Consider the following 24,609-nt stretch of genomic DNA (forward strand, 5'->3'; position numbering starts at 1 on the left):
AAGGTGTGTCCACAGTTTTGACTTGTAGTGTATATGTCAGACTACTCCTTCTGGACTTCAGTTTTGCGTTTAATACCATTAATCCACAGACACTATTATATATATTTCATGAATTATGTCATAATTATGAGATAATGACCACATTAAAATTACAATAATATGTTATGCAAAATTTATGGAAAAAAGACCTTTATAAACAATATAATTATATTTCTTATATTGTAATTATTTGATACTGATTGGACTTTCATGACAGAACTGTACCGTTCAAGTTTATAAAAACTAAATTTCTGTCACCAAGCAGCCACAGCCGCTTTATTCCCCCATAAATGTCACAGTTTGCACAGTTACAAATCCTTTATTGATATAAATCACCAAGCATTCTTATTACCTAACTCAATATACGTTAATATGTAATGGTATAAATTGTAGCAGTATTTCTATAATCAGAATAACTCTTCTAAATAAAGAAGTAAATTAAAACATTGACACACACACACACACACACACACACACTGTACTATATGTGTTTAAATGTTTAAACTATTCTTGTTTTGATTACATTAGTTAATACGATCAAAATAATATTACTGTCAGCAGAGAATCTCAGTAGACCTGTTCATGTCTATGATTGGTTACATGCTGCCAACACCAGATCATACATGTGGAAGCACAAGCTAGATTTGGAAACCTCAGGTTTAGTTTCAGAACAGAACACTATGCAGGTCTGCATTTTTCTGATCTCTTTATGATAAGGAAGTTAAACACAGCCTAAACAACTGCAACACTGGAACTTAAATAACTGCAACAAACTGACAAGTTGTGCTGCCTACACAAGGATCCTGATTTCAGTACTGCAGTCATTATTGCATCAAGACCAAAGAGCTCAACTGTGCTCTTGCTTAGGCCTCACACCAGGAGTAAATCTTTTCACTTTATAATACAGCTCCATTATAGGACAAGATGTTATGCAACTAAGAAGTATACAATTAGAGAAAGTCACAAAAACAATTCAGATTATGTCCTTTCACAAATACATGATATATGTTACATAGGTCAACAAATGAAAAGAGAAGCAAGTTCAAATTATTGTTTTTCTTACAATTTTCTGAAGCTCATCATTTACTCCTGTCATTTACTCCTTTCTCTATTCTTGCAGCAAATCCAGCTTCTTGTCTATGTAAGCGCCGGTTTTTTTTAACATGTGAAATGTAATGTCAACTATTTCCCGGAGTGGTGGAAAATTATATGATGATATCATTGCTTCTTTAAATTTAGGCATAAGTTCCTTCATTTTTTCATTGTATTGTTTTGAGAGGGTTGTCATTTTGTACCTGGATTCTTCCTAAAGGAGAAAAATAAAACTTTTCACATATAGTATTTCTACTCATATTATGGACTTTCTGAGAATAAACTGGAGACTGACAGACCCACCTTCAGTCTCTCTTCCTGTTCTATCGCTGTTTGAAGGGTTTCCTTGAATATTTCCTGAAAGGAAAGGAACAGAACATAGTGAGTGTGTTACAGAATATAAACAGTAGCATATAAAATCAAACAATATATATATTTTTTAAATAATAACAAATTGGTCAATTTTAATTTACCAGTTTTTTGTTGCTGTCCAGTGAACTTGCGAGATCAAATATTTTTGTGATTGCAGCTCTTCTATACACGCCATCTTCCTAATGGAAAAAAAAATGGTACAATTCAATTTACTACACAATACTGAGTAGTGTAGTAAGTACAGAGAAATACCGTACTTGTATGACTTTTGCACAATCTGATATTACTGTGTTGTTGTCGTTGCAACATATATTTGTCCAGGACCAACATTGCAACTGACCAATGGCATTGTCTGAGCATTCAGTTAACAGTAGCCAAGAAGGTAATGCTAAGGGTAAAGGTAGGTAAAAATAAAAATTATCACAAGCAAAAAAACAAAACAAAGCACAAATATCCTAAATTTGATCACTTCATAATATGTTTATTAAAACAGAATTAATAAAGAAAATACTTTAAATAATGAATTATTTTTGTTTTCTGTCAGCACACATAACTGACTTTCAAAGCCTTTTGAGAAACGTGCAAACTGACCCACCTTGTGTTTGTCAATGTCTTCGCTTACTCTTTTCAGTATTTGCTGAATCTTGAGAGAACAACAGCGGCTTAAATGGGTTATACCATTATAAAAAAGGAACAATTCCAACATTTAATGAGCTCTTAATTACTGGAAGAATTTACATGTATGTACAAATAATCCTGTAATTACTGCCACATCAAGAGATTGACAAAGGAGGAATTTACCACTTGGTTCTTGGCCCAGATTGCAATGAAAATAAGGCACAGAAGAGATAAGATGAACAGAATTATAAAGACAAACAAGCACTTGATGAATCTGAAGCAAGTTCGCCCTCTTGTTCTGGTAGTTGCTTCTGCCATCACTGTTAGAATTAAAAGAATCCATTAGGTTAAGACACCATGTCAATAACATTAATAAGAAACTGACACACACACATACGGCAACAAATTTTAATGTTACACTTTGCAAACATCATATTTTATGTTACTGATCTTACCTGTTTGGGAATGGACGACGATCTGATGTTCTGTGCTGGTAAAGAATGAAAACACAATGAGGTGGCGTGTTTGAAAGGTTCTCTATACTCTGTTGTCCTTTCACTTTCTTTCATCTCACGTGCATTAGCTGCAGTTTTACTTTCATTTTGACTGAACTAACCTTTTTCTGGTCCACTTTAGACCCATTAGTTATTGGTCCCAGATTTTCAGCAGCTTGCAAACAATAAGTTTTATAACATTTTAGTTTTAGTAAATAATATATGTACATTAGTAGATAGTTTGTCTACTTAGATGATGAGTTTTTATAGTAGTAAAATTATTAATTTCTAAATCAAAAACAACAAAACAGCCTACAAAACAATAACTATTATGATCATATAAAACTTTATGTATTATTACATATTTGTTCATGAATTTTGCTCATTCTATTTTCCAGGGTGTCACTGATGAGTTACAAGTCAAATAAGATCTGTTGTTTTGTTGTGGTCTATAATGTGATTTAGTGTAGCACTAAACTCTCCCTTTAACACCAGTATAAAACATCTAGTCAGCAGTGTGGAATAACAGTACACACACACACACAGACACACACACACACACACACATGGCCTACATCAGGGGATCAGGTGATGGGTGTTCTGCATTTTGTGGCTTAAGGAATTTACATTTTGGGCAGTGAGTAAACACTAGAGAACAATCAGCCACAGCTTCTGTCTTTTCTCACGAACATCACAATTTGAAAAAACATGAAATAATAACATGTCTTTAATGTCTTTATTCACATTAAAAGGCTTTCATCATTTAAATCATTAACAATTGCCAGTGTTAATATGGTTACTTAGACACAACCTCAGTTCTGTGTCTTGTGTTTGCATTTAAACTCAATTAAAACAAAGAAAATGAAAAGAAAATATGACAAAGTTATTTCTTGACTCAAAACCTGCACAGTATGAAAGAGAAGTTTTAGAAATACAGAACATTTAATACTTGAGACAGACGCTGACTAATATCTTACAGTTCATCTTTATGCTTTTCTAGATGTGTTAATATTGCCATCACACTGCTTAGTTTATCTTCACTGTCCTTGATTTCTTCAGCTATTGTCTCAAAGTATTTAATTATGTACTTCTTGCTGGCTTCCAGGAAAGTCTTTAGGTCATCCATTAAATCCAGCACTGGTGTAAGTACCAATGTAGAAACGTTCAATGACTTCAGAAATTCGGACAAAGGATCCATGTAGCGTCCAATACCATCAAGAATAGCTGGAACGTAGGCTCTGTCTAAAATATATTCAGCCTGGAGGACAAAAAGTGATCCTACTTAATATAACAAAATATACAAAAATATGTAGTGAATTACAAAAAAGAGACTTTGCTATGATGATAATTTTTATGTTAGCCATTATAGATGCCTTCAACATTAATATTGGCAGACTCACCTTCTTTCTCATTGTTTCTTGTTGGAGTTTTTGAATGTTTGCTTTCAGTTCCTCCTGCAAAACCAGAGAAAACATGCAAGCATGTCAGCAAACATACGCCTGAAACATGTGTATGGCACAAAAATATGAATGTTAAAAATAAAGATAAAAATGTATCGATTAATCAGACTGTCACAATTTGAGTGTAAGAGTACATATTTTAAGTGAAATTTATTAAAATATCTTTTTTTTACAAAAGGAAAAAAGTTAACAACCATTTTACCAGTTGATCGTTGTTTATCACTGAACTTGAAAAATGGACCAGACACAGCAGAGTCAAAATCATGAATGCGCCTTTGGCAGTTGTGACACCACTCATGGCCAAATGTGCTGCTGCCATCGATGTTTCCGAAACAGCAGAAAGCATAAATAAAGATTTAAGGAAGGAAGTTATAAAGTGCACTTTCTAAATTTAAGTTGAGATGTTGCATGAAGATCTGCCTGCAATATTTCCTCATGGAGCAATGTTCCTGTTCTTACCTGCTTTTGACAGGAGAAGTGATGAGTTATAACATGAAGGACTGAAGCACACACACAGTGTCACCTCCTACTTGACAAGGCTCAGCTGTGGGTGTGTCAAACTACCGCTTTAGTTTTAATTCCAAGAAGTCACATTCTGCTGTTTTGCATTACATGAAAATACCAACTTCATTTACAGGAACTACTGTGCCCCTTAAAGGAGTTCCACAGAAACATAAACCAAAATAGGTGTTTGGGTTCATGTTTGCCAACCAGTGACAGACAGCTAGTCATAGCTCAGCACATGATTCCTTCCCTTTCTGTTTCACCAGTGTGGCTAGAAGTTGAATTACAGTATCAACAGGGTAATGCTGGTCACTATGCAAAAACACTGTTGAGAATAGATTCCTTAATATACACCAGAGTTGAAGAGAATATAGTTTGGGTTTGCTTGTAATAATACAATATGGTGGTTAATGGGTATACAAAATAGAAATAGGCCTGGAATGGGAACAAAGAACTGGGGTGCAGGGAAGAAGGACAGTCAACACCCACCCCCAGGGCAGGAAGCAAGAGTTACTGAGGGTGAGGGGCAGACAAAGGGCAAACGGACTCTAAAATGATAAATGGCCTGTATTTGTATATCACTTTACTAGTCCCTAAGGACCCAAAAGCGCTTTACACATTCAGTCATCCACACATTCACACACTGGTGATGACAAGCTACATTGTAGCCACAGCCACCCTGGGGCGCACTGACAGAGGTGAGGCTGCCGGACGCTGGCACCATTGGGCCCTCTGACCACGATCACCCCACATTGCCCTAACAGGAGATGGGGGTCAGGGTGTCAACACCCCTGGCCACTGTACCAGTGTTTTTCCATTGTGGGGTTTTTTACTGTAAGGGGAGGAGATCAAAGGTTATAACTGTAACTGTTGTGTGGAATTCTTTAGATCAGCCTTTAGCATAGGACTACATAGGATGCAGTGTGTTGATCTCCATATGCATCTGTAAGGAAAATGGGTAATAAAAGGATTGTGTAAAACATGGAAACATCTCTGCGTGATCTCTACCAAGACAAAAAGAATCAGACAGAAGGCATTGTCTCCTTCCACAATTTGGTGCCATGACCCAGATCTTGGTAATTGATCTCCATTTGAACCTTGGCTGAAGCGGAATGGACACTGAGGGTATTGCTGGCAAAAAACAAAGTAAGCAGAGCCTGTTTAATTGAATCTCCTTTGTGTGTGGATGCTTCCCCCAACTTCCAGAGATACCATCTGTTAAAAGTATGAGTGTGAGAGACATGCTAATATCCAGCGGCACCAAGACATAATACAATAAAATTATGTGAATAATACATAAATGAAATAAATTCTTCCACTCATCTAATACACATGTCACTTGAGACACTGTGGAGGATCATTGTGGTTAGCACTGTTGCCTTGCAGGGTCAACTCTACCATCTGGCCAGGCTCTTTCAATTTGCATGTTCTCCCCAGGTTTGCATGGGTGCTCCGGCTTGCTCCCACAGTCCAAAGACATACAGTGAGTGGGGTTGGGTTAACTGGTGAATCTTAATTGTCCACAGGTGTAAATGTGAGTGTGAATAGTTTTCTGTCTCCCTATCTTAGCCCTGCATTGACTGGTGACTTGTCCAGGGTGTACCCTCCCTCTTGTCATATGAAAGCTGGAATAGACTCTAGCCCCCCTGCATTCCTGAATTGGTTAAACGGAAGAGAATGGATGCATATGAGTTTATATATCCTAATAAACCTCCACCTTACAAAGCTGATAATTTAGTGACACTTTATATACTCAAAACTAAAATTTGAAATGTATGACAGTGCGTTTTGACATCACATTTAGGAACAAAGCTTTGCAAAAGTGGTAGTAGAAGCCTCAGATATTCCTTACTTCCAGTTAAGTGATTCATCCCTTGGTATGCAGCTGAAAAACTAACACAGTCTTATGGAACTTTAAACATTAATTTAATTAAACACTCATTTGTTACTCATCAGATTTTCCCATTTTTTAATGATAAATAAGAAATGGGAGTCTGTGAACTCATACAAAACAATGGTATAATATGGATATCATTTGCAGTTTAATCTAAACACTTTCTAAGAAGTAGTTTCACATTACAGTAAACTTCAACATGTGATTTATGTGAAAGTGAAACATCAGCGATGGCGTGAGACTGGTCATGTGCATAGCTCGTGGATATCAGAAGTGAGGTACCACATATCACCAATGTGTTTGCAAGTCTACATAAAACCACTGCGTGTTGTGCCATCTCTTCAGTTTTTTGTTCATCAGCTTCTGTTTACATTACCCATAAGTTAGGAAACTAAGAGTTACCATATCATAGTTCATTTTATAGCTCATTATTTCTTTTTAAAAATCAAAACGTTTTCTGTTCAGCTTCCCCCGGAAGGTCAAACACAGATGCAAAAAAAATCAGGCCACTGTGCGATGTGTTCACTGCTACAGATACACATGTGGTAAATGCAGACGACAGATACCGTGGCAGTGCCAGGATTGTGAGTGATTGCTGAAAATGTTGAAATGTACTCACTCACTTTTTATTATTATTTGTACATATGTGTACAAATGGTTGGTTTTTTGTACTGTTTTTATCAATAAATGTCAGCAACAAAGGACCTACACCCATGTGTGTTGATTTCTCCCTAAGATGGCAAACTGAAACACTCCACTCCCCCACCCCCTCAATCACTCACCCCCATTCCCCTCCCTCCAGAATTCCTAGGTAACAACCTAATATACATATGAATGACTAGCCAATTTAGCTTCCACTTCCAGCATTTGACTGCTCTCCGGCTTTTAAAGGTAGAACGGTAGAAGCCTGGAAATCCCAGTGTTAACAGGGTATTGCCGACTATCCCGCTAATTGCAGAGTTTAAAACCAAATTTAATCAAATTAAATATTGATATTTTCATAAGGGAATTGATCCTGCAACATGAAATGCTGGTATTGGAATATTTCAGGATCGCCCGTCACGTCACTACCCCTCAGTCAGTAAGTGAGATGGTGAGGAGGAGAGTGCAAGTGCATCGCAAAAACACATAAATATTACTGACACGTGTAAACGAAGCAGCATCTGACTGCAATTTAAGAGCCATTAGGGAGCCAAAAGAGCCAGCTCTTCTTTGGGAGCCGTGCCACAAGAACCGGCTCTCTGGAAAGAGCTGAACTTCCCATCACTAATGCACACAAAAACACAATGTCTCTGCGAAAAGCAGATATGTCACAGATTCATCACTCCAACCAGAATTCACTGACAAGCAGAGACTTTACATGTCTGTGTACATGCTGTCAGGTTATGGGAATCCATGATTTTTTGTTTATATCTTTTTGCTTAATTTGTTTAACTGGTCTTTAATTGGAGTTCCATTGAAAATTAAAGAGAAAAGCTGCACACTTCAATCAGCAGCAAACTAGTTATCTTCCATCCGGACAAGCAAAGCAAGCAGTGCTTGCCTTGTCAAATCTAAAAATATACATAAAAAATAATCTACCAAAGTAAATCAATATTTCTCTCAGACAGCTGTCATAAAGCTTCTCCCTGTTTGTATCCATTCTTTATTTTGCTGCCATCTTTTGGCAGCAGTTGGCAATTGTTGCAAATTGCTGCTGGCTCCGAGTTCTGTAACAACATTTGCCTTATTGTGGAAACACAGATAGTGTTAGCGAGTAAAAAAACTTAAGTGATTGAGTTTCATTTTACTAACCACCTAGAACAATATGTGTGATGTCGGGAAGAAAGAGTGTGAAGAAGTTGTTAATGTTTTTTTTTAAAAACATGTTAGTAAAGAAAGCTGTGACGATGATTGAGAAGGTGCTCTAATAAACATGGAAGTTATTTTTAACTTTGACATGTTATGCATAATTTTCCAATTTTGGTCCATACATTGACCAAAAGAATTACTAGAATAAAAACTGCACGTCTAACTGAGCACTTGTATTGAGGTAGTCAGATATGATAAAGCTCACAGAATACTGACTGAGATCACAAGAGGGCGCCAAACCATAAGAACCAAACAAACATTAGACGCATTCATTTATTATCATAAATTGTGAAAAGGAATGGACCTAAATGTATCACCCTCATCAGCTCTGAGACCCTTTTTACAGACAGTATGCCTACCATATTTCAGGGCTACATATGCAGAAATGGTAAATATGTGTACATATCAAAACATAATAAAAATCTTCTGGTTGTGTCAGGTTTTAAAATAAGGTAAATCAAAGTCCTCAAACCAACTGTCAAGCACGATGGTGGAGGGGTGTTTCTTTAGGCTTGATTTTGAAGCCACAGGACCTGGCCACCCCAGAGTTGACCATGAATTCCTCTAAAGGATCCCAGAAGCCATCTATCTGATTGGGTCATGCAACAGGACACTGATCCAAAGCACACCAGCAAAGCTACAACAGAATGGCTGAAAAGAAAATCAAGATGTTTCTATTTCCCAGGGAAAGTCCAGATCTTAACCGAATTTAGATGCTGCAGTTGGACTTCAAGAGAATGAATACCCAGAAAATCCAATGAACTGGAGCATTGTTGTAAAAAGTTGCTGTCGAGCTTAAATACTTTTAAATAATTTTTTCCTCATGTGTTCGTATCCTCCTTGTTGTAGAAAATATTTTTTAACACATCAATTTCTGTTGACCGTATTGTGTATATTGTAGCCCGACACTTAAATGAGTTGCAGTTCTCTCAATGTGCAGTGTATCACATCACTAAAAACATTCTAATAGGAAATCCAATTTTTTGAGTTCACAGTTTAGTTCTTTGTTTATCGCCTGTATGTGTGACCAAACTTTATTGAAAACGTGATCAACATGAGACCTAATGACTCACCATTTCTTTTGCTTCTTTCTCATGTTCTTTGTTTTTCTGAAATTTGAAGAAAGAGGACATGTTTTACTTGCTTGAGTTTTACATACTACAAATAACAATAAATGTATGTTGTAAAGTTCCAACCATTAAAGAGCCTATGGTGACTTGCAGTGACTGTAACTGTTACTGTAATTGTTTTTACAAATAAATATGTATCTTGCTATATCATATATATAACATATTGTCATAGTTATCCACATGATCTTTGGTTTTCTTTATTTCTCCTGGGTGGCTACACGTTAGCTTTTCAACCAAGCAAGCCAGCAACCTTGTAAGGCCCCCCAGATACTTTGGTAAATATTTTATATTGACATGAATACAGATAACTTTCACTTCAATACAAATAGAATGTTTAAGCAGCTCCACATTCTTGTTCTCTTTCCATAACCCATTTGGGATACACGGAGCACACCTACACAGCCAAAGGGATACATGCAATCTCCACATCTGCATATCAAATGTTAAAAGAAAAAAATTGGATGAATATGTTATTTTCTTCTTGCACTGCTACAATCAGTTCAAGTGCAGGCGAAGGAAAATGGTTGAGAAGTGGATACATGGACATTACTAGCAATGTATGATGGTAAAATGTAAACTGCGTCAAGATAGGAACAATCTTTATAATATTGCTACCACAACTTCAGCTGTTTGAAAACATGTACACAGACAGAATGCTAACAAAAAGCTAGCCAATCCAGAATTATGTAGTGGAGTGCATGTTGACTCCAGCTCAGCAACTATAGGTTGATCTACAGCAGGTAACAAAGGGATTAACAGGCAGTCACACTTGTAGCTTTGTACCCTCCATTTTCACCTGCACTTGTTTCTACAGCACAATCACTATGACAGTTGCTTAGAAGATGCTTTCTTGTTTTTTGATCTTATTTTCATAAATCTAAACAACTTAAACAATGATTGTATCCTCGTGAGCATAAGGATTTGTGTTGATGTGTAAAAATGATAATTATTAGCATATATTTAACACTATGTAAATATACTAGTGCTGTCAAAATTAACGCTTTAACGTGAATGAATCCGCCATATATATATATGAACACCCAGCACGCCCCTGCGGGCGGTTTATCCTTCAAGCTCGGGTCCTCTACCAGAGGCCTGGAAGCTTGAGGGTCCTGCGCTGTATCTTAGCTGTTCCCAGGACTGCGCTCTTCTGGACAGAGATCTCCAATGTTGTTCCCGGGATCTGCCGGAGCCACTCGCCTAGCTTGGGAGTCACCGCACCTAGTGCTCCGATTACTATGGGGACCACCGTTACCTTCACCCTCCACATCCTCTCGAGCTCTTCTCTGAGCCCTTGGTATTTCTCCAGCTTCTCGTGTTCCTTCTTCCTGATATTGCTGTCATTCAGAACCGCTACATCAATCACTACGGCCGAAGTGATTGAGTTGGTCTACCATCACTATGTCCGGTTGGTTAGTCACCACCATTTTGTCCGTCTGTATCTGGAAGTCTCACAGGATCTTAGCTCGGTCATTCTCCACCACCCTTGGGGGCGTCTCCCATTTTGGAAAAAAAAAAAAAAAAAAAAAAAAAAAAAAAAAAAAAAAAAAATATATATATATATATATATATATATATATATATATGAATGCTTTCAGTATCCTCTTCTTATTTTTATTATTTTCTACTAAAACTTGAACACAAATATATGGTTGGTCTTTTTATTTTGTAAAATCTAGTGTTGGTGTAGATCAGGGGTGTCAAACTCAAATACACAGTGGGCCAAAATTCAAAACTGGAATAAAGTCGCGGGCTAACATTAATATTTATTGAAATATATTTATTCCTCCAGATATAAGAATGAATCTTTTCTTATGGACTCAAACACGTTTTGCTGAAAAACTGAATATGGAACAAGCAAAGCTTAATACTAAACAATATATATATTAGCTGTATAATACCAGTAGGCCAGCTCTAATAGTAATTTGGTATGGCTTCGCGGGCCAAATATAATTAGTCTGCGGGCCAAATTTGGCCCGCGGGCCAGAGTTTGACACCTATGGTGTAGATCATTATCTTGTCTTTGAGTGTGTTACTTTTAACCAATAAGTTGGAAATTCCCTCAACACTAATTGTAAAAAAATGCATTTATACATTCATTATTTTTATTAGATATGAAGGATTTATAACACGCAGTCAGGGCACTGACAGAGTCAACAAGACTGTTGATATCAATCATCTGTGTTATACATTAGTAGCAGAGGACATAGCAGTAATACATTATTACATTATGTACATTTTAGGTTGAAGACTGATATGTAATACTCAAATGGTTTTTTTTTATATTTTAGTATTTTTAGGCTACTGTTTAGTGTTAATGAGTTTATTGTTATTCTGCTGTCTTGCTTTGAGTCTTGCCTCCCCCTTCTGAATATCCTGATTATTTACACCTCTGTCCTATTCTCAAAGCTGTGTCCACTTCCATAATTAGCCTCAGCATTGTGTGTGTGTGTGTGTGTGTGTGTGTGTGTGTGTGTGTGTGTGTGTGTGTGTGTGTGTGTGTTTGCATGTGGTTGCTGCTGGTTGCAGTGGGACACTGTGTTACCTCTAGCAGTAAGGAATCACCATTATGTTATTATTACACAAAGATAACCAGAGTAAATACGAAATGCTGTTTCTAAATAAAACCTTCACTTCTTAATGGAAAAAAAAAAGCTATCCAAACCTTCCTGCCCCTGTGTGAAAAAGTAACCACCCCTAAGCCTTACTGTTGTGCCACCCTTGGCAGAAATAACTGCAAACAAGCTTTTATTTCTTTCACGTCACATCACACTGCTCTCAAGGAAGGGATATAAGATAAGATAAGATAAGATAAGATAACCTTTATTAGTCCCACACGTGGGAAATTTGTTTTGTCACAGCAGGAAGTGGACAGTGCAAAAGTTATGACGCAAAAATTAGAATACAATAAGAATAAATACAGTACACAGCTGTACAGAATAGAATAAAATAATATACTATATACAGTAGAATAAAATAGAATAAAAATATACAATAAGATAAAAATAGAATACGAATGCTATATACAACTGAGTAAAAATACAACGATGCCAGAAAAGATTAGTGCACTTAGTGTTATTGCACATGTGTGGATGTGTGTGTTTGTTCAGTTAAAGTCTTTGTTGTGGAGTCTGACAGCAGTGGGGAGGAAAGACCTGCGAAATCTCTCCGTCCCACACCATGGGTGCCGCAGTCTCCCACTGAAGGAGCTGCTCAGTGCTGTCACAGTCTGCTGCATGGGGTGGGAGACTACCGGTCAAAAGTCCAGTCCGGACACACCTTCTTATTTAATGATTTTTTTAAATTTTGCTTTCTATACTGTAGATACATACTGAAGACATCAATTATATGAAGCAATGTATATGTCACGTTCGGTGTGGCAGACGTGTGGAATATATTAGGACCCAAAATGCGGCAGCTCAGGTGCAGGTGAGTATTTATTAAACAAAAGGAAATACAAACAACAATGGCACTGGGAGTATAAAACTAGAACCTGAATTGGGTAAAACTAACAAAACAAACCAGAAACGAAGATGCAGGGAGGTCCGGGGAAATACATACGGAGAGACGCAGGGAGACCGAGGGGAAACAACACAGACGAACCAGCAACGAGGACACGGTAACACACACTATAAATACACATGCCAGGAATCAGGGGATGGGAAACAGGAGGGGAACACACCTGGAATACATGATAACTGACAAGGCAGGGGAAACATAAACAGAACACACTGACATAAGACAGAGCCCTTCAAAGTAAAACAGGAAATACATACACGTAATGACACAGACTCAGAGACGCGGACTAAACACAGAGACTTACTACACTAAGGGAATGCACAAGCAGGGAAGACATCAACCAGAGGGAACACCACTAAATGCTAGAAAATACAAAACTATCAAAAGTAAAAGTACATAACCAAAAACACTGGGTCACCGACCCAGGACCATGACAGTACCCCCCCTCCCCCCCTCAAGGGCTGGCTCCAGACAGCTCAACAAAATCATCCAGAAAAAACAGCAAACAACCTGACCAGGGCGGGCGGCGGGGGTCCAGGAAGGAGGGCTTGGGGCAAAACAAAAACAGGAGCACTAGATAGTCAAAACAAAAAACAAAACACGAGTCCAAAATCAGAAAGGGAAAAAAACAAAAAAAACAAAAAAAAAAAAAAAAAACACACCACACACACACACCAGAACTCAAGAAAACAAAGTTCAAAACAGAACACCTCTGGGGGCCAGCCCGGGGGCCGACAACACAGGAGTCTGGACCGTTCACGGGGCCGACTGTGCGGACGGCAACGGCGGCGATGTGGAAACAGTTCAGGGGGCCGACCGTGTGGACGGCAACGGCGGCGATGAGCAGGCAGTTCAGGGGGCCGACTGTGCGGACAGCAACGGCAGCGATGAGCAGGCAGTTCAGGGGGCCGACCGTGCGGACGGCAACGGCAGCGATGAGGAAGCAGTTCAGGGGGCCGACCATGCGGACGGCAACGGCGGCGATGTGGCAGTTCAAGGGGCCGACCGTGCGGACGGCAATGGCGGCGACTCAGGCGAAGGGGGTCTGGGGGCCGCCCATGACGGCCATGGCGCCCGACCAATAGCCTGGAACGTGGCCAGTTAACTGCAGACCCAGAGGCAGAAGCTGGACCAGACGAAACTGAAGACACTGAGGCTGGACCAGACGAGACTGAAGACACTGAGGCTGGACCAGACGAGACTGAAGACACTGAGGCTGGACCAGACGAGACTGAAGACTCGGAGGCCGGGCCAGGCGAAGCAGAAGCTGCAGCTGGTGTGGATGATGAGGCTGCAGCTGGCGTGGATGATGAGGCTGCAGCTGGCGTGGATGATGAGGCTGCAGCTGGCGTGGATGATGAGGACGCTGCAGGCGAGGATGATGAGGGCGCTGCAGGTGACGGCGCTCCAGCCGGAGACGGTGGCGCTGCAGGTGATGGCGCTCCAGCCGGAGACGGTGGCGCTGCAGGCGGCGGCGTGGAAGCCGGAGACGGTGGCGCCGGAGCGGTCCCTCGGACCCTCCAGCGGAGACAGGAGACGATGAGGGCACTGCAGGCGAGGATGATGAGGGCGCTACAGGCGAGGATGATGAGGGCGCTCCAGCTGGAGACGGTGGCGCTACAGGCGACGGCGTGGAAGCCGGAGTCCCTCGGACCCTCCAGCGGAGACACGAGACGAAGGCCGGAGCAGTCCCATGGACCACCCAGCAGAAGCCATCACAAAGCCAGCAGGCATGGAGTCCACTAGCTGACATAAAGGCGACTGGCAATGCACTGAGCTCTGGCTCTGCCCAGGCAACGCTGACATGGTGCAGTTCTCAGGTGGCTGCTTAAACTTCAGGGGTCCAGAATCACCTGGGGACTGAGACCTAGCCTCTGGGGAAGCCCTGGAGTGGCAAACTGTGCCAATGGCGGCTAAACCATGAAAAACACCTTGAGTAGAAATAAGTCGTTCTCCCTGTATGGAGTGAATGAGTGAAACTGGCGATACTGGAAGCTGAACTACAGGCGACACTGGAGGTGCAGGGGCCTGGACTACAGGCGACACTGGAGGCGCAGGGGCCTGGACTACAGGCGACACTGGAGGCGCAGGGGCCTGGACTACAGGCGACACTGGAGGCGCAGGGGCCTGGACTACAGGCGACACTGGAGGCGCAGGGGCCTGGACTACAGGCGACACTGGAGGCGCAGGGGCCTGGACTACAGGCGACACTGGAGGCGCAGGGGCCTGGACTACAGGCGACACTGGAGGCGCAGGGGCCTGGACTACAGGCGACACTGGAGGCGCAGGGGCCTGGACTACAGCCGACACTGGAGGCGCAGGGGCCTGGACTACAGGTGACACTGGAGGCGCTGGAGCGTGAACTACAGGCGACACTGGAGGTGCTGGGGACTGAACTGAAAGTGACACTGGAGGCACTGGAGACTGAACTGAAAGTGACACTGGAGGCTCTGGAGACTGAACTGAAAGTGATACTGGAGGCTCTGGAGACTGAACTGAAAGTGACACTGGCGACTGAGATGAGGGTGACACTGGAGACTGAAATGAGGGTGACAGTGGAGACACTGGAGACTGAACTGAAAGTGGCACTGGAGACACTGGAGACTGAACTACAGGTGTCCCTGGGGGAACAGGAGACTGAGTGGAGAGCGATTGAGCTGCTGACACTGGTGACAGAGCTAAGAGTGGCTGCTGGGCAGCTAACTGAGCTGAGAGCGGCTGCTGGGCAGCTAACTGAGCTGAGAGTGGCTGCTGGGCAGCTAACTGAGCTGAGAGCGGCTGCAGGGCAGCTAACTGAGCTGAGAGCGGCTGCTGGGCAGCTAACTGAGCTGAGAGCGGCTGCTGGGCAGGCGATAAGCTGTTCACATAATCATCTGCCGCACAGAACACAGCCCCTGAATGAATAGTCACACAGTCCGAAAACGGAAAAGAGTCCTCACTCACCACAGCCGGCGAATTGGAAGTCCGAACGTCCGGCTGTGGGGTGCCGCACCGGTGGCGCGATCGACGTTTCCTCCCCGCAGACGGCTCCGACGGGCAAGATCACATCCGGTGAGTCGGGCAGCGAGGCAGGAGTGGCTGAGAGAAGGTGAGGTGTGTGCCGGAGAAAAGCCTCCATGGTCGGAGGAAGCGACTTCAGAAGCCATGGTAGGCAAGTAGCCGGCTTTCCATGGTGCGGCGAAGCTCCTCCGGAGGGTTCTCTAGCCAAAGCCCAAGGAGAATCTCCACATTATACGTAATGTTGTCCCGGAGCTCCTTGGACAGGTTTACTGCCGCTGGGTCCATGGTGGCTGGTTCGTACTGTCACGTCCGGTGTGGCAGGCATGTGGAATATATTAGGACCCAAAATGCGGCAGCTCAGGTGCAGGTGAGTATTTATTAAACAAAAGGAAATACAAACCACAATGGCACTGGGAACATAAAACTAGAACCTAAACTGGGTAAAACTAACAAAACAGAAACAAAGATGCAGGGAGGTCCGGGGAAATACATACGGAGAGTCGCAGGGAGACCGAGGGGAAACAACACAGACGAACCAGCAACGAGGACACGGTAACACACTATAAATACACACGCCAGGAATCAGGGGATGGGAAACAGGAGGGGAACACACCTGGAATACATGATAACTGACGAGGCAGGGGAAACGTAAACAGAACACACTGACATAAGACAGAGCCCTTCAAAGTAAAACAGGAAACACATACACGTAATGACACAGACTCAGAGACACGGACTAAACACAGAGACCTACTACACTAAGGGAATGCACAAGCAGGGAAGACACCAGCCAGAGGGAACTCCACTAAACGCTAGAAAATACAAAACTATCAAAAGTAAAAGTACATAACCAAAAACACTGGGTCACCGACCCAGGACCATGACAGTATATGGAATTATGTAGCAAAGAACAATTCGATAAATAACTCTAAATATGCCTTATATTTTAAAATTCCTCAAAGTAGCCAGCCAAGTAGTTTTGTTGACAGTGCTGCAAACCCTTGACCTCCTCTCAATAGAGGTGGAAATCACAATACATCCCACGATACAATATTATCACAATACTTAACGCACGATACGATATTATTGCAATTTTTTAAAATATTTTGTTATATTCAGATTCTGTACATAAAGGTAAACTTTATCAATATTCATTTTATCTAATATCAAAGTCTCGCACTCAGTCTTTCTCTCATTTCAGTCAGTTTTATTGTTGACAAACTGAACGGTTTGTATCACAGTCTAGTCCAACTTAACTGAATGCAACCATCTGGTACAATTATAGCTATTCTGAACTATGCAATTTGTGAAAACTATGCAGCTCCTTCAGCAACTGAAGAATTTGAAAGTAAATTAAAACAAAATATAATTTTACATTAAATAAAATTTTTTTAAACATAATTAAAATAAAACATGTCTTAGATTAAAATAAGTAAACTGTCATGTTTATTGCTGGCAAAAAAAAGTTAAACACATTTGGACAGTGAAGGAGTGTCAGGATTCTTGCTCAGAAAAAGGATCAACATGCTCTGAAGTCAGAGCACAAAAACCTTTTTTGTAATAAAATATTGATTTCTGCTGTCCCTGTATCAATACATTATTAGAAAATACAAAATATCACGATACTACACAGTATCAATTTTTCCCCCACCCCTACCTCTCAATGCGCTGCTTGATGTAGGCACCTGAAATGTTTTTTGTGATACTCTTTGTTAGACTCGTAGAAATGATCAGGAAGGAAGGACGTGGATACGTGTTTAATTGTGAACAGCAGAACATAACAACCTTAAACTCTTTTTCCCTTACTTGCACATGTTTTGCTGTTATAGGTTGGTCAACCCTTGTCCTGGCCTCATTGCACTAGTTGCCTATGTCTTTTAGAGTTCATTTTAAAATTCTTATGTTTATTTTTAAATGTCTTCACAGACTTGCCCTCCCTTACCTCTCTGAGCTTCTTTATTCCTACACACCCAGTCGGTGTGTAGGGATGAATCCTGGAATCCTGGAAGTACCAAGATCCAGGAGGAAGCTCAGAGGTGACAGGGCCTTGTCTATTGTTGCTCCTAAATTATGGAATAACTTGCTCTTGCATGTTAGACAGGCCCCTTCACTGTCCACTTTTAAAACAAGTCTTTGTAAATTGTAAAAAGGTTGTAAATTATTTGAATCCTAGACAAAGCATATCTGTGAACTAGGGTGTAGATCTATTAGGTTATGTTGTTGTGGTTCTCGGGTTGGGGGATGTGTGTTCATACTGGAGGACAAGAAAAGTTCAAAGCCATCAGGTGCTCAGTTTAGAAAAAAAGAGAAAAGAAGAAGAAAAGAAACGAGCAAAAGATACTGGAAAGCAGATGTGTCATTGGATAATGGCAGGTCATGTGTCCTGAAACAATCAGAATCAGAATACTTCATTAACCCCTAAGAAAATTATGTGGGTTACAGTTGCTCCAAGAAGAAATGGTAAAAATAGTAACAGTAACAGACTAAACTACAAACAATACATTATGTTACAGATTTTCCACATTTAAGAAATAGCACCAATATATATAGATCACTCAATTATAAATATCAAGGATTAACAGAGGTGATTATAAATATATATCAAGAACATTGACACGAATATTACGGAGTAGAAAAGAGTGTGTGTAAAAAGGGTCTAACTATTGCAGTGTTTACAGTGTGTTAGATGGAGGAGTTGTAAGGGGAAATGGCCACAGGCAGGAATGATTTCCTGTGTCGTTCAGTGGTGCTTTTGGTAATCTCAGTCTCTCACTGAACGTGCTCCCGCGACTAGCCAGTCCGTCATGGAGTGGGTGGGAGGTATTTTCCATGATTTTCCTTATCTTGGACAACATCTGCCTCTCAGACACCACCCCAAGGAAGTCCAGCTCCACCCCCAACACATTACTGGCCTTGTGGATCAGTTTATTTAGTCTGTTGGCATCTGTGACCCTCAAACTGCTGCCACAGCATTCAACAGCATAGAGGATAGCACTGATCACAACAGAGATACAACAAGATAACATTAATTAGTAGGGATAGTGAAAACGTCAGTTTACTTTTGTTAGCCACTTGGCTATGAGAATAAACAGTGGACACTGATGTAGCTTACTGAATCTTTTGGACTGTGTTCAGCACAATATTAATTAGTCATTGTCAGTTGTTGATTTGTCCTATTCTCATTGTCTGATGAATTATGATGGCTGTTTGTAAGCCGTTTGCATACTATGCATACTCTCTCTCTCTTCATATATATATCTATATATCTATGTGTGTGTGTTTATGTTTATCTGGTTAAATTCAGTATGGTTCCAACAACAGTTTTTACAGTACAATATATTTTATATGTATGTACAATGGGTGTGGGGTGGAGGGTACCGGGGGAACAGGGTGGGGGGGTGCCAGTGGGGGTGTTCGCCCAGGGCACCAAACAGGCTAAGACCGCCACTGTACACAGCTGACAGTCATATTTGACAGCTGTTAGAATTCTTATTATGGTAAGAACCAATCACATCAGTAAAAAGAATCATTACTTTAAGAACTGAAGGTCAGTCAGTCTGGAAAATTGCTAAAACTCTGAGTTAGTTCCCAAGTGCAGTCGCAAAAACTATCAAGCGCTATGACAGAACTGGCTGACATGAGGACCACCCAGGAAAGGAAGACCAAGAGTCACCTCTGCTGCTGAGGATACATTTATCATTCACCAGCCTCAGAAATCACAAGTTAACAGCAGCTCAGATTAGAGCCCAGATAAATGCCACACAGAGTTCCAGTAGCAGACACATCTCTACATCAACTGTTCAGAGGAATCAGGCCTTTGTGGTCAAATAGCTGCTAAGACACCACTACTAAGGAAAAGTAACAAGCAGAAGAGATTTGTTTGGGCCAAGAAACACAAGGAATGGACATTAGACCGGTGGAAATCTGTGCTTTAATCTAATGACTCCAAATTTGCGATTGTTGGTTCCACTCACTGTGTCTTTGTGCGATGCAGAAAAGGGGAATAGATGGTCTCTACATGCATGGTTCCCACCGTGAAGCATGGAGGAGGTGTGAAGGTGTGGTGGTGCTTTGCTGGTGACACTGTTGGAGATTTATTTAAAACTGAATGCAGACTGAACCTGCATGGCTACCACAGCATCCTGCAGCGACATGCCATCCTATCCAGTTTGCTTTTAGTTGGACCATCATTTATTTTTCAACAGGAACTGGGAACTTCTTCAAGACTGTGGGAAAACCATTTCAGGTGATGACCTCATGAAGCTCATAGAGACAATGCCAAGAGTGTGCAAAGCAGTAATCAAAGCAAAGGGATGCTATTTTGAATAATCTAAAATATAAAACATGTTTTGAGTCAAAACTATGAATAAACACATATGGAATTATGTAGTAAATAAAAAAATTGTAATAATGCCTTAAGTGAGAATCTACAATGTAAACAGTCATGAAAATAAAGAAAAACCATTATATGAGAAGGTGTGTCCACAGTTTTGACTTGTAGTGCATATGTCTGACTACTCTTTCTGGACTTTAATTTCGCGTAATACCATCAATCCACAGACACTAGCCACTTTTATTGTTGGGACTCAGACCACTGGTGCTGGAATTCTTGACAGACAAGCCTCAGTCTGTGGAAATTCCCAGTGTCTTGTCCTCCATCATCATACTCAATATTAGCTCTCTGCATGGGTGTGTATTGAGCACACCATACTCACCACTCAAAACAATATTCACAAATGTTTAGATTGAGATTTTCATAAATATGTTTATGTATTATTCAAATTTCAACCTCTTTAATCAGTGATTACAACGGCTCAGTTCATCCATACATTAAACTTTCAATGACATAAAGCCAGAGACTTAGTCAGTACCTTCGTGTTGAACTAAATAACTTAATCCATTAATCATTCATATATTTCATGAATTATGTCATAATTATGAGATAATGACCACATTAAAAATGACCATGTTATGCTAAATTTATGGAAAAAAGGCCATTATAAACAATATAATTATATTTCTTGAATTGTAATTGTTTGATACTGATTGGACTTTCATGACAGAACTGTACCGTTCAAGTTTATAAGAACCAAGTAGCCACAACCGCTTTATTTCCCCATAAATGTCACATTTTGCGCAGTTACAAATCCTTTATTGACATAAATCACTAAGAATTTTTATTACCTAAATTAATATATGTTAATATGTAATGGTATACACTGTAGCAGTATTTTCCTAATCAGAAAAACGCTTCTAAGTAAATAAGTAAATTAAACATCAACAAACACACACACTCACACAATGTACTATTTGTGTTTATGTGTTTAATATACTTGTGTAATGTGATCAAAACATTTTTGTTTTGTTTTGATCACATTAGCTAATATGATCAAAATATTATATTATCAAAATATTATTATTACAACTTGCCAGTAGACCTGTTCATGTCTGTGATTGGTTATATGCTGCCAACACCAGATCATACATGTGGAAGCACAAGCTAGATTTGGAAACCTCAGGTTTAGCTTCAGAACAGAAAACTGATCATACACTACGAAGGTTCGCCGTTTTCTGATCTCTTTGTGAGTTAAACACAGCCTAAACAAGTGCAACACTGGAACCTAAATAACTGCAACAAACTGACAAGTTGTGCTGCCTACACAAGGATCCAGGTTTCAGTACTGCAGTCATTATTCCATCAAGACTGAAGAGCTCAACTGTGCTCTTGCTTCGGCCTCACACCAGGAGTGAAGCTTTTCACTTTATAATATCACTCAGGGAACATTATAGGACAAGATCTTACGCAGTTAAGAAGTATACAATTAGAGAAAGTCACAAAAACAATTCAGATTATGTCCTTTCACAAATACATGATATACGTTACATAGGTCAACAAATGAAAAGAGAAACAAGTTCAATTTATTGTTTCTCTTACAATTTTCTGAAGCTCATCATTTACTCCTGTCAATTACTCCTTTCTCTATTCTTGCAGCAAATCCAGCTTCTTGACTATGTAAGTTTTGGTTTTTTTTAACATGTGAAATGTAATGTCAACCATTTCCTGGAGTGGTGGAGAATCATATGATAATAGCATTGCTTCTACCAACTGAGGAAAAAGTTCCTTCATTTCTTCATTGAATTGTTTTGAGGCCATTGTCACTCTGTACTTGGATTCTTCCTAAAGGAGAAAAATAAAACTTTTCACATATAGTATTTCTACTCATATTATAGACTTTCTGGGAATAAACTTGAGACTGACTGACCCACCTTCAGTCTCTCTTCCTGTTCTATCGCTGTTTGAAGGGTTTCCTTGAATATTTCCTGAAAGGAAAGGAACAGAACATAGTGCATGTGTTACAGAATATAAACAACAGAAAAGGAACATAAATCAAACAGGAAGGTAATATTTATGTTACAATATATATATATTCAATATTAAGAAATTGGTAGATTTTAATTTACCAGTTTTTCCTTGTTATCCAGTGAACTTGCGAGATCAAATATTTTTGTGATTTCAGCTGTTCTATACACGCCATCTTCCTAATGGAAAGAAAAATAGTACAATTAAATTTACCCGACTATACTGAGTAGTGTAGTAAGTACAGAGAAATACCGTACTTGTATGACTTTTGCATAATCTGATATTACTGTGTTGTTGTCGTTGCAACATATATTTGTCCAGGACCAACATTGCAACTGACCAATGGCATTGTCTGAGCATTCAGTTAACAGTAGCCAAGAAGGTAATGGTAAGGGTAAAGGTAGGTAAAAATAAAAATTATCACAAGCAAAAAATAACCCCACAAATAACCTAAATTTGATGGCTTCATAATATGTTTATTAATAATTAATAAAGAAAATACTTTTAATAATGTTTTTTTTTTCTGTCAACACACATAACAGACTTTTAAAGCCTTGTGAGAAACTTGCAAACTGACCCACCTTGTGTTTGTCAACTTCTTCGCTTACTCTTTTCAGTATTTGCTGAAACTTGAGAGAACAACAGTGGCTTTTATAACCCATTACAAAAAGGGAGCAATTCCAACATTTAATGAGCTCTTAATTACTGGAAGAATTTACATGTATGTGCAAATAATCCTGTAATTACTACCACATCAAGAGATTGACAAAGGAGGAATTTACCACTTGGTCCTTGGCCCAGATTGCAATGAAAATAAGGCACAGAAGAGATAAGATGAACAGAATTATAAAGACAAACAAGCACTTGATGAATCTGAAGCAAGTTCGCCCTCTTGTTCTGGTAGCTGCTTCTGCCATCACTGTTAGAATTAAAAGAACCCATTAGGTTAAGACACCATGTCAATAACATTAATAAGAAACTGACACACACACATACGGCAACAAATTTTAATGTTACACTTTGCAAACATCATATTTTATGTTACTGATCTTACCTGTTTGGGAATGGACGACGATCTGATGTTCTGTGCTGGTAAAGAATGAAAACACAATGAGGTGGCGTGTTTGAAAGGTTCCCTATACTCTGTTGTCCTTTCACTTTCTTTCATCTCACATGCATTAGCTGCAGTTTTACTTTCATTTTGACTGAACTAACCTTTTTCTGGTCCACTTTATAGGAATAGAGACCCATTAGTTATTGGTCCCAGATTTTCAGCAGCTTGCAAACAATAAGTTTTATAACATTTTAGTTTTAGTAAATAATATATGTACATTAGTAGATAGTTTGTCTACTTAGATGATGAGTTTTTATAGTAGTAAAATTATTAATTTCTAAATCAAAAACAACAAAACAGCCTACAAAACAATAACTATTATGATCATATAAAACTTTATGTATTATTACATATTTGTTCATGAATTTTGCTCATTCTATTTTCCAGGGTGTCACTGATGAGTTACAAGTCAAATAAGATCTGTTGTTTTGGTAGCTGCTTCTGCCATCACTGTTAGGATTAAAAGAATCTATTAGGTTAAGAAAACACCATGTCAATAACATAAATAAGAAACTGACACATACACACACTGGAACAAATTTTAATGTTACACTTTGCAAGCATCATATTTTATGTTACTGATCTTACCTGCTTTGCGACGATCTGATGTGTTGTACTAGTCAGAAGTGGTTAGCGGACCCAGACTCGGACCCCTCGGTACAGTAGATCAGTGCTATTGTTTACTGTGAAGAAATGAGTAAACAACAATCCACAGTGCAAATCTTGCTTCGTGGCACTCCCTTTTCCCGTGGTGTGTGGCAATGCGTCAGTGTACAATAAATTCCCCAAACTCCGTGAATCTCTCCTCCAGTCTCTCCGTCTCGCCCTTCCTCCTGAAGACAGCAAACACAAACACAGTTAGCTCAGCTCAGCTCGCTAGCAATTACCCAACAATACGCTTGTAGTGATGGGAATTCCAGCTCTTTTTAGAGAACCGGCTCTTTCGGCTCGCCTATCCAAAAAAAGAAAACCCTAACCTGGCTCTTTCGACTTTGTTGCTTTAATTAATTTATTATCAACAGCAATATAAAATTGTGCAGACAATGAATTACTAATGTAAAAAAAGTTTTTTATTTATTTATGTTTATTATATACTTTTACTCATTCACTCCACATAAAATGTATAAAATAAATTATAAAGTACAAAAAACACAAAATACA

At 39.7% G+C, this 24,609-nt stretch overlaps 2 protein-coding genes across 6 annotated transcripts; both read right to left on the bottom strand.

The window, feature by feature from the left end:
- Positions 1-1,136: 1,136 nt before the first annotated feature.
- LOC146715151 (uncharacterized) lies at positions 1,137-24,316 on the bottom strand. 4 transcript variants are annotated; one of them, XM_085451574.1, is made up of 8 exons: positions 24,037-24,316; positions 23,550-23,898; positions 23,389-23,423; positions 23,117-23,253; positions 22,916-22,963; positions 22,436-22,513; positions 22,241-22,294; positions 21,047-22,151 (listed from the first exon to the last, which is right to left on the bottom strand). In XM_085451574.1, the coding sequence occupies exons 4-8, from the start codon at positions 23,249-23,251 to the stop codon at positions 21,954-21,956; spliced, it is 513 nt and encodes a 170-aa protein (XP_085307700.1). In that variant the 5' UTR covers positions 23,252-23,253; positions 23,389-23,423; positions 23,550-23,898; positions 24,037-24,316; the 3' UTR covers positions 21,047-21,953. The 4 variants fall into 4 exon arrangements, with proteins under 4 accessions (XP_085307703.1, XP_085307700.1, XP_085307702.1 ...); XM_085451577.1 differs by lacking the exons at positions 21,047-22,151; positions 22,241-22,294; positions 22,436-22,513; ... (2 more) ...; positions 23,389-23,423; positions 23,550-23,898 and adding exons at positions 1,137-1,345; positions 1,435-1,488; positions 1,605-1,682; ... (1 more) ...; positions 2,305-2,441; positions 2,577-2,611; XM_085451576.1 differs by lacking the exon at positions 23,550-23,898 and having other exon boundaries at positions 23,389-23,418.
- On the bottom strand, positions 3,345-4,559 carry LOC146715152 (uncharacterized). 2 transcript variants are annotated; one of them, XM_085452786.1, is made up of 4 exons: positions 4,535-4,559; positions 4,278-4,387; positions 4,016-4,069; positions 3,345-3,873 (listed from the first exon to the last, which is right to left on the bottom strand). In XM_085452786.1, exons 2-4 carry the CDS (start codon positions 4,371-4,373, stop codon positions 3,589-3,591), a joined length of 435 nt encoding a protein of 144 aa, XP_085308912.1. In that variant the 5' UTR covers positions 4,374-4,387; positions 4,535-4,559; the 3' UTR covers positions 3,345-3,588. The 2 variants fall into 2 exon arrangements, with proteins under 2 accessions (XP_085308912.1, XP_085308911.1); XM_085452785.1 differs by having other exon boundaries at positions 4,278-4,547.
- Positions 24,317-24,609: the final 293 nt, after the last annotated feature.

This window comes from Copadichromis virginalis, linkage group LG3 (genome assembly GCF_057382275.1).
Source record: "Copadichromis virginalis isolate Kocher_CV1m ecotype Utaka linkage group LG3, C_Virginalis_male_GT1.1, whole genome shotgun sequence".
Classification (NCBI taxonomy): domain Eukaryota; kingdom Metazoa; phylum Chordata; class Actinopteri; order Cichliformes; family Cichlidae; genus Copadichromis; species Copadichromis virginalis.